Source organism: Piliocolobus tephrosceles, chromosome 4, assembly GCF_002776525.5.
Source record: "Piliocolobus tephrosceles isolate RC106 chromosome 4, ASM277652v3, whole genome shotgun sequence".
Lineage (NCBI taxonomy): Eukaryota > Metazoa > Chordata > Mammalia > Primates > Cercopithecidae > Piliocolobus > Piliocolobus tephrosceles.
This window is the reverse complement of record NC_045437.1, coordinates 97,460,132-97,471,026: the sequence shown is the minus strand read 5'-3', so window position 1 is coordinate 97,471,026 and position 10,895 is coordinate 97,460,132. Positions and strand designations below refer to the sequence as shown.

Genomic DNA, 10,895 nt, shown 5'->3' with positions numbered 1-10,895 from the left:
TGAATTTAAAATATTCAATTTTTAATGTAAGAAATGGTAAGAATTAATGGAAATAACATCCATCTTAGCAAATCAAGCATCAATTGGTGTTGAGAGTACTTTTTGCTTGATTCTTCTAAGGCACAGAATATAAAGCTGTTTATTTTAAAAGTCCTTGAAAATGATGGGATAGCCAGAGGGGTATTCAGGGAAATAATTACTCTAATTGCCCATTTTCATGGAATGGATCATTTCACGTCTTCGTCCCTTCATTTATTTCCTTATAAGCTATTTTTCACCTCCCAACTTATGACAAAACAATCTTTTCTTTATTGCTTCACTTAATGGAAGTGGTTAGAGAATTTAAAAAAATAGAAAAGTAAATAAGGTGAAAATGATAAAACTATAATGATTAAATTAAAATGAATATAATTCAAACTAAAGTACCAAAGAAAAGTTACTCCAAAATCTATTCTTTCTTCCCATTTATTCTCCTGAGCTATAGACTCAACTATACCAGCTCTACTGATCTCTTATTCCTAGGTTTGGCTAATACCAATAATACCACTAACAGGAGGTACCAAATGGGAAAGGAGAATAACAACATGTTTTTATTATATCTAAGGTATCACCAGTTATTTTTAAATGTACATATAGAGTTTTAGGGTTTTAGATAAAAATTCTAACAATTTCATCAGCATGCTTGTTATGTATCTAATGAAGCTAAAATTTGGCATATCAGCTTTGTAGGTGATTTTGTAGATGCATTATCAAACACTTTAATAAAAATGTGGCTTGTTATGATAATTATAACTAGATTTGCAGTATAGGGATGACTATATGAAAATAATAAAGGAATTTTAAATAAACATGACAACATTTCCATGTCGAGTTGAAGGATGTCCTTTTCAAAGTAGTCATCTAGAGAAATTGTATATTTCTAATTAAGTTGGTGCTGGTGCTACATCCCCTTTAAAAGCAACTTGGAGACCATTTATGAAAATGATCCTTACTTTAAGTTGCCTTATTTATCAGAATTTTTTTTTTTTTTTTTTGAGACAGGGTCTCACTCTATCACCCAGGCTTGAGTGCAGTGGCATAATCTTGGCTGACTGTAACCTCCGTCTCCCAGGTTCAAGCGATTCTCCTGCCTCAGTCTCCCAAGTAGCTGGGACTACAGGCATACATCACTATGCCCAGCTAATTTTTATGTTTTTAGTAAAGACAGGGTTTCACCATGTTGGCCAGGATGGTCTCAATCTCTTGATCTCGTGATCTGCCCGCCTCGGCCTCCCAAAGTGCTGGGATTACAGGAGTGAGCCATTGTGCCTGACCACTTATCAGAATTCTTACTCTTTGATTCTTACTTATAATTAGTGTTAATGAAAAAAGCTAGCTTATAAATGACAGCAGTTATTAAATAATCATTATTTCTAAGATACTACAGTATATGATGTTTTCCATGTCATAAAATATAAGGTATGAGGCCAAATTTAATCCAAACGTGTTCTGTGCTAATAACATTTTAAATTAGGGATATTTAATACACCATATCTGTAGGTTTGGCTTCTATTGGAAATTAAAAACTAAGAGTTAACAACACAGGCAAGTATTTTCTCATGGTAACTATTAGTGGAATTTGAAGAGAGGCTGATTCCTTTAGAAGAACAAATACCTTCCACTTTAGTCTCTGCTCACACATTATACATATACACACTGACATCATGGTGACTTGATTCACATGGAAAGCCAGTTGGCATATAGGTAAAAGTAAGTTTGCATTGTGGATGGCCAAATACTCCAATTTACTTCCTTGCGAGAGAATTATCTATCCTTGCCTTGTAGAACTTGGGTACAGCCTTAGGGTTTGTTTTGGCCAGTAAAATGTAGGTGAAATTGAAATTTATCACCTTGAGGCAAAAGCTAATGAACTAGCATGTGGTGCATTACGTCTGGATGCTTAGTTATGAGACAATATTTGGGACAGAGGTTTTCACATCATTTTTGGTCCTGGAGAAAATACTACAAAGAGCAGAATCATAGTTCATAACAACCATGTAGCAGAAGTGAAAAACAAATCTTTGTTGCAACCCATTGTGATTTGGAACCATATGTTAACTCTCTCTGATGTAGCCTATCCTGACTTACATGCACATTTAAATTAATTCCCTGGACCCAGTAAGCAACTGAGTTCATGATCCATGCTTTTCCTTTAGTTCTCCTCTAACTTCTAGAATGTGAAAAATTGAATCTCAGTAAGGTTAAATAATTTGTTCAGAGATCATGAAGTCAGTCTCTGAATATAGATCTGACTCCAAAGTCTATGTGTTTACTTTAATTCCTCAATCTCCTGTTCCATAACACAATCAAGTATTTGAACTATGCCATTATTGCCATTTCTACCTCTTACTATACAGTAAAGATATAAAATGGCTGCAAAATTCACAGATTTCTGAAATATCTAATCAAAGTAGATATGTTACTTTTACATAGTAGTTGCTAAACTAGAATAACGTTTTGATAGATTTTCTGATAAATCAATTACAAATACATATATTAATTTTCAATTCTATAGTCTCATGTTTATTTTATAAACACATAATCTGGACCACTTTAAGATAATTTTAAATCATATTTATTGTTTTGCAAATAATAACCTAGACATTTCTTAATATTTTAAAAACCCCAACACAAAGTAATAAATTTGGCTTCTTTTCCCCACAAAAATGGGAAATACCTTTCAGTAAAGGAAATTTTAAATTATTTTTACATACCAGTTGGTTGCTGGAATTTATAGCTCTTTAACATGACATCAGCAAAAATAATTAGCATCAACTGATTAATACATAAAACAGTTTACAATCATATGGTAAGCAAGAAACAAAAACTGATCAGAAAACACCATTTTATAGTAATTGTCAAACTGATAAACTATTACAGTATAGTTTATCCCAAACATCTCTGAGCCCATTGATAGAGTACTTCTATACATATAAAGATACAATAAAGGATATAGTATTTATTGCAACAACAAATTAAAGGTTGTCAAAATGTATGTAACTTAAATACCCCCCCCCAACATTGATATAGTGGCTTCTTATTCCTTAAACATAGAAATTCCACTCTTTGCTGTAGAAAGATAAAGTTCTTTCATCAAAAGGCACATTCTTATCTGCAAGAAAAAGAAAAAAAATACCATAAGTGTCCTTTCTGGAACAATTTTAAAAAGATTTAGAACTATTCAGCAAGATTTGGAGGAAGAAGGAAGAAGATAATACAAGTATTTAAAATTATTAAAAAGAACACCAGTAACACATGCTTATTTTGTCTAGATTATTTCAGAAATTACCTTTTAAACAGAAATTCTAACTTATTAAAGGAATTTTATATTTAACTACTGTGAGTAAAGACTAAGCTATATTCATAATAAAGTTTACCCTCATGTAATATTCATAAATGACTGTAGTGGACTTGAGTATATGATACAGTTGACTGTTGAATGACATGGGTTTGAACTGCATAGTACCACTTAAGTTGGTACCACTTAGATTTTTTTCAATAAATATAGTCTAAAGTTTTTTTGAGATCTGAGACAATTTGAAAAATATTACAATGAACTATGTACTTTAGAAATATCAAAAAAGGCCGGGCGCGATGGCTCACACCTGTAATCCCAGCACTTTGGGGGGCCAAGGCAGGCAGATCACTTGAGGTAAGGAGTTTAAAACCAGCCTGCCAACATGGTGAAAGCCCGTCTCTACTAAAAATACAAAAATTAGCCAGGCATGATGGCACACTCCTGTAATCCCAGCTACTCAGGAGGCTGAGACAGGAGAATCACTTGAACTTGGGAGGCGGAGGCTGCAGTTAGCAGAGACTGTGCCACTGTACTCCAGCCTGGGCAACAGAGCAAGACTCTGTCTCAAGAAAGAAAAAGAAATATTAAAAATTTAAGAAAAAACTATGCCATGAATGGATAAAATAAATGTAGATGCTGATCTATTGTATCATTTATGATCATAACATATATACAAATCTACTACAAAATGTTAAAACTTATCAAAACTTATGCACATAAGCACAGACTGTACATGGTGCTATTTGCAGCCGAGAGATAAGTAAATATAAAGATGCAGTATTAAATCATAACTGCAGAAAATTAACTGTAGTACATAGTGTACTACTGTAGTAATTTCACAGTCCCTTCTAGTTATTATTATGGTGAGTTCAAGTGTTGTTGGTATTTACTTAAAACACCATGTGACACTAATCATCTCCACCTGGGCAATTCGTATCTCCAGTAAATTGTGTATTGCAGTAAAAGTGATCTCTCATGATTCTCACATAGTTTCCACTGCACTTAGTGCAATATCATAAACCTTGAATAACATGATGACACCCATACAAAATGCCACTATTGATAATGGAATTGCTTCAGCTGGAAGCAGAAAAAGTCATGACATTACAAAAAAAGAGCTGGATTGCTTGATATGTATTGTAGATGGAGGTCTGCAGCAGGGGTTGCCTGCCATTTCAAGAAAAATGAATCCCGCCTAAGGACCACTGTAAAAAAGGAGAAAAAACAAAACAAAACTGTGAAACTCACTGTAGTTTCATCAGCAAGCACAACATCTTCGCACTTTTTTTGAAATAACTTTTTATCTCATATTGAAAATTAAGCTTTTATGTGGTTGCATGATTGCTATAAGAAATGCAAACCTACAGACTCTAATATGATTTGAGAAAAAGCAGATTCATTATATTATAATCTAAAGCAAAAGGAAGGTGGAAGATCTAAAGCTGAAAAATTTAATGCCAACAAAAGATGGTTTAATAATTTCAGAACGGGGTTTGGCTTAAAAAAATTGTCAAGATAAAAGGAGAAGCAGCTTCTGTTGACCAAGAGGCAACAGACCAGAGTCCCCAGAAACCATTCAGAAAATCACTGAGGAGAAAGGACATCTGCCTAAACAGTTTTTAATACAGATGAAAGTGCCCTGTTCTGGAAGAAAAATGCCACAAATGACACTTACTAGTACGGAAGAGAAGTAAGCAGTATGATTTAAGACCGAAGGGATAGGCTAACAGTACTGTTTCATGCAAATACAGTAGAGTTTCTCATCAGGATTGCCCTTACATACAACGTTGCTAACCACCAAGCTTTGAAGGGAAAAGATAAACACCAGCTGCCAGTCTTTTAGTTGTACAGCAAGAAGACCTGGATACTGAAAACTCTTTTTCTGGATTGGTTCCATTGACGCTTTGTCCCTGAAGTCTGGAAGTACACTGCTAGTAGTGGACTGACTTTTACAGTGCTTTTGATACTGGACAATGCCCTGGGCCACAAAGAACCCCATGAATTCAACACTGAACGCATTAAAATGGCCTCCAAATACAATGTTTCTAATTCAGCTTTGAGATAAGGGGGCTGTAAGGATGCTTAGGCTCATTACACCCAGTTACACTATGGAAAGGTTTATTCAACACTATGGAAGAGATCCCAATAGAGAGAACATCATGAAAGTCTAGAAGAAATATACCATTGAATATGCTACCATTTTATTGAAAAAGGCCTGAAAGCCATCAAGTGCAAAACAATAAATTCTGCTGGAGTTAACTGTTTCAAGATGTTGCGCACGACTTCACAGGATTTACAATAGAGCCAATCAAGGAAATCATGAAAGAAATTGTGGATATTGCAAAAAAAAAAAAAAAAAAAAAAAAAGGTGGGGAATAAAAGATGTCAAGATAAAGATCTTGGAGTAATTCAAGAGCTAAGTGACATTCCAAAGGAACAATGAACAGAAAATGACTTCAGATGGGTGCTTCTGAACCAGTGCCACATGATAAGGAAGAAGACGTCGAAGAAGCTATACCAGAAAACAAATTGACAGTAGTCAATGTGGCAGAAGGATTCCAATTATTCAAGACTGCTTTCAGCTTCTTTTATGACATGGACCTTTCTGTGATATGGGCACTAAAACTAAAGCAGACTGTGGAAGTAGAATTGGTACCAATAGAAACAGTTTTAGAGAAATGAAAAGGCAAAAAACTCAGATGTGTTTCTGTAAAGTTACACCAAGTGTGCTTGCCTCCCCTTCCACCTCCTTCACCTCTTCTGCCTCTATCACCCCTAAGACAGCAAGACCAGCCCCTCTTCTTCCTCCTCCTCTTCAGCATACTCAACGTGAAAATGAGGATGAAGACCTTTATGAGAGCCACTTTCACTTAATGAACAGTAAATATATTTTATCTTCCTTATGATTTTCTTAATAACATGTTCTTTTCTTTAGCATACTTTGTCGTAAGAAAGGAGTATATAATACATATAACATACAAAATACATGTTAATTGACTGTTCATGATACTGGTAAGTCTTCCGGTTAACAGCAGGCTATTAATAGTTAAGTTTTTGGGAGTCCAAAAGTTACACGAGGATTTCTGATTGTGTAGTTGGTGCTCCTAGCCCCCATGTTATTCAAGGGCCAACAATAGTTATTCATTTCTATGGTTTCTATAAATACTTCTTTGTTCCTATTTCTAACCTTCAGAAATGAGGGTTACTAAGGCTACAAGGTACTAAGTATAATCTATAAAACAATCAATGCTTTGGATATTTATAATACAGTAACAAAAATTATCCATACTAAAGACAAGATTTCCAATAAACATTACAATGGGGCAAGTTTGCCCATTTACTCTTATTGCCTAACTAGTTTATTGTAATATAAAACTATATTTTCAACACACACATTTTTATAGATTTTCATTCAAATTATACAACTTACTTTACTACTACTTAATCTAAATCCTGGCTTCCAAAAAAATTTCTGCTAGTAAGAGCCATCATAATGAAAAGCATTTGATCAAACCAAATTAAAACAAACAAACAAACAAACAAAAAAACCCAAAGTGTGCAGATTTTACAAACTTAATAAATCTTCCTTTATAATCATCAATAACATTTAGAACTTCATTGGAAAAACATCTGAAAATGAATAATGCTCTTTTTCATCTTGTGTTATCTGAATCTTTAGTCAGGAGTCTGTAATAGTTCTCTAAATGATTAGCATAAGAATAATGAGGTTCTAATATATTTTTACTTTGAAAGCAAATTTAATCCTTTAAAAAATATACTGAAGGTTATTTTAAAAAATGAAAACAAACAAACAAAAAAACATGTAACACTTAGAATTCTATCGTATAGGCCTTGTTCTTTTAATGCTTGTAACCCATGATAATACTGATAATGAATTTGTGGACTATGAAGAAAAGTCAATCTGTAAAATCAAAGTTGCAGTTTCATAAATGAGGAAAAGAACACAAAATGACTAGAACCTAATCCAAATTCTATCACTAAATAGCCTTTTGAACTTGACTATATATGAGACCCTAAGGAATTTCTACAATATTTTTTTCAAATAGAAAAGAAACTACTACATAAAGAGTCTCTTAATGAATGGTTTCAGAAAGGCTTTTTGAGACTGATAATTAACCTCAAAACATATGCAAATAAGCATAACTGTCTATTACGATCTATCAATCATATTACATTGTGTCCAACATTTTCTTGAATCTGTTTATAAGACTGTATGACCAGTTCTCCCATTTAGAGTATTTCATTCCTTGAGTGGGAATTTCATCGGAATTCCATTCTGGATGTTTTCATGCTGTTCAGCAGCTACTATAGGAACCACCACTCCACACTCCCTCCCTGGCATCACTCAATCACAGACCAAATGTAATACTGAAGAAGGCATTCTTATTTATATGCTCAATTGGAAATATTTTTAACTCATCAAGAATTAAACCAATTCTCTTCCAGCCTTAAGCATGGTCTTCCAACCTTAAGTGAGGTCTCAAATTCCTGAACTCAAATTATCCGCCCACCTCGGCATCCTGAAGTGTTGAGATCACAGGCGTGAGCCACCATGCTGGGCCTTCATAGGCTCTTATTTGATTAACTTGTATCTTAAAAAACAAAAAAACCACAACAAAAAAACCTTTAACTCAGTTGCCACCTACTCACTGAAATCCATGTTGCTATCCCTCAGTTGCTCTTTCTCAGGAATCCCATAGCAGTTTGAAAAAAGTGGAGTGTTAATATGGTATGAGAAAAATAGCTAAGGATTCCTATTCTCTGGAGAGGTGATATAGAAGTTGTAGAAGGTAGACTGGTTGACTCAAAAAAATGCCGCAGGCCTGGTGCGTGGCTCACACCTGTAATCCCAGAACTTTGGGAGGCCGAGGTGAGTGGGTCACCTGAGGTCAGGAGTTCAAGACCAGCCTGGCCAACATGGTGAAACCCCGCCTCTACTAAAAATACAAAAAATTAGCCTGGCATGGTGGCAGGCGCCTGTAATCCCAGCTACTTGGGAGGCTGAAGCAGGAGAATCGCTTGAACCCGGGAGGCGGAGGTTGCTGTGAGCTGAGATCACTTCATTGCATTCCAGCCTGGGCAACAAGAGCCAAAATCTATCTCAAAACAAACAAACAAACAAACAGACAACAAAAACAAACAAACAAACAAACAAACTCTGCAACAGAACCAGGAGCACACAGTATAATCCTAGTGGGTCTGTTAACAGGATGCTCTTTTGGCAATAATGACAGGGATAGAGGCTGTGCTCCAAAACCAAGCAGGACAAGCTATCCCTCACCCATGGCCAGCAAAGATAGAAGACTGCAAGTGTGATGGTTAATATTGAGTGTCAACTTGATTGGACTGAAGGATACAAAGTATTGATCCTGGGTATGTCTGTAAGGGTGCTGCCAAATGAGATTACATTTGAGTCAGTGGGCTCAGAAAGGCAGATCCACCCTTAATCTGGGTTGGCACAATCTAATCAGCACCAGCATGACTGGAATATAAGCGGCAGAAAAGTGTGAAAGGAGAGACTGGCCTAGCCTCCCAGCCTACATCTTTCTCCTGTGCTGGATGCTTCCTGTTCTCGAACATCGAACTCCAGGTTCTTCAGTTTTGGGACTTGGACTGGCTTTCCTTGCTCCTCAGCATGCACATGGCTTACTGTGGGACCTTGTGATAGTGTGAGTTAATATTTAATAAATTTCTGTACATATATATTCCATTAGTTTGGTCCCTCTAGATAACCCTAATACAGTAAGTATGACCTTTCCTATGAACGGTACTATATTTCAGAGTTTATAAGACACACATTTTTCACAATTTAAAATCTCTGAACTTCAGATGCATCTTTCAATTGATGGCATCTTACAATAGCTGTCAGACAGGGGCAGTTCTTACATAGTTGCCATTGGCTGTATGTGTGGATCAAAGCTCTTTGCATTGTTGTCACTTTGAGTGAATTATATGCATTGTTGGTATTATAAGAATGAATTTAATGAGGTTAAAATACCTTCAAAAAGTTTATTTCATGAATCACCATTGAAGCAAATTTTTTTGTATGCAGAAAGACATAAAAGAGAATAGTAAACTCTAATTAATATCAGCGAAGCAAATATTTAGCACTAAACGATGACATTAATCCCATACATGCTTGCCCAAAACAAATATCTCTTAACAGGGAAAGATACCCCGGATAAATGAAAACCCTGCTAGTTTCTGTTTTGAGAAACTATTATACACCAAACAATACAACTGCAAACATAAATCGCCAAATTCTTCAGAAGGAAAGCACAATGAAAAAGTACTGAGAGTCTAGTGTGCACAATTCCTGTATAATTTAGAAATATCACGGTCGGGCACAGTGGCTCATGCCTGTAGTCCCAGCACTTTGGGAGGCTGAGACGGGTGGATTATCTGAGGTCAGGAATTCAGGACCAGCCTGCTCAACATGGTGAAACCCTATCTCTACTAAAAAATACAAAAATTATCCAGGCGTGGTGGCAGACATCTGTAATCCCAGCTACATGGGAGGCTGAGACAGGAAAGTTGTCTGAACCTGGGAGCAGGAGGTTGCAGTGAGACGAGGTCGTGCCACCAGCCTGGGTGACAAGAGCAAAACTCTGTCCCAATAAAAAAACAAACAAACAAAAAAACAAAACAAAAAATCGCTACATCATTTCACAATTTAACTGACAGCTATTTCTTTTCTTTCTTAATGATCTGCTTAAAATTAATGGTGTCTTAGATTAATTGAACAATGAAGTCTGTCTCCGAAGAACTTGGATCAATTTGAAGTGAAGAGAGAGGAGAAATAAGGAGTAGAATTTTTATCAGGATGATATTTACATCCTGAATTGACAAAATTTAAGCTGAAAATAATGGAATTAACTGGAATTTTCAGTTTTCCACCATTATAATATAAAATAAAGAAAAACTAAGAATGTTATATTCTTGCTCAACTACATTATATGGCAGTGACATGGATTACCAGTACCCATACATCTATTTCAATTATATAGTCTCACATGAAAACAAACATAAGTAACCACAACATTTAATGCCTCGATGGCTTTCAACATATTTGAAATAGGTATGCAACACATTGAGCTATGCATGCTGCTAAGCTTAATAGATAAAAATATTTTAAAAATTAAACATTCATTCTTCTAATCACCAAATGTGTTGAGTTTTTATTAACTGTGAGGAATATCACTTGGTACTGAATGGGATGATGGTGATCAAAAATTAGAGAAAAAAATATTAAAAAAAGAAAAAGAAAAACAATATCCTTCTTTATTAGTGCAAAACTATAAATAAAGCTTGGAAATAATTCAGAAGGACAAAAAACATTGGCCTAGAAGGGAAGCCTGAATTCTAGTGTCATCCTGATCAATTATTTGCTGGATGTTCTTAAGTTTTTTGGATTTTTGTTCTTATTTTGGATAAACTAAATAGTTTTCAATTAAGACTAAGGACTGTCTTTTTAGGGTAGTCTACAAGATTAAAACAGGCAATTACAGAGATCAAAAACTGGGAAATATATATGTGT

The 10,895-nt window shown here is 35.1% G+C and overlaps 1 protein-coding gene across 1 annotated transcript in view; it reads right to left on the bottom strand.

Moving 5' to 3' along the window:
• Positions 1-2,591: 2,591 nt before the first annotated feature.
• Positions 2,592-10,895, bottom strand: part of FAM174A (family with sequence similarity 174 member A) — a 46,060-nt gene continuing 37,756 nt past the window's right edge. The window contains exon 3 of the mRNA XM_023212216.1: positions 2,592-3,151. Coding sequence (XP_023067984.1) covers positions 3,148-3,151 — 4 coding nt within the window. The 3' untranslated portion in view covers positions 2,592-3,147. The remainder of the gene's footprint in view (positions 3,152-10,895) is intronic.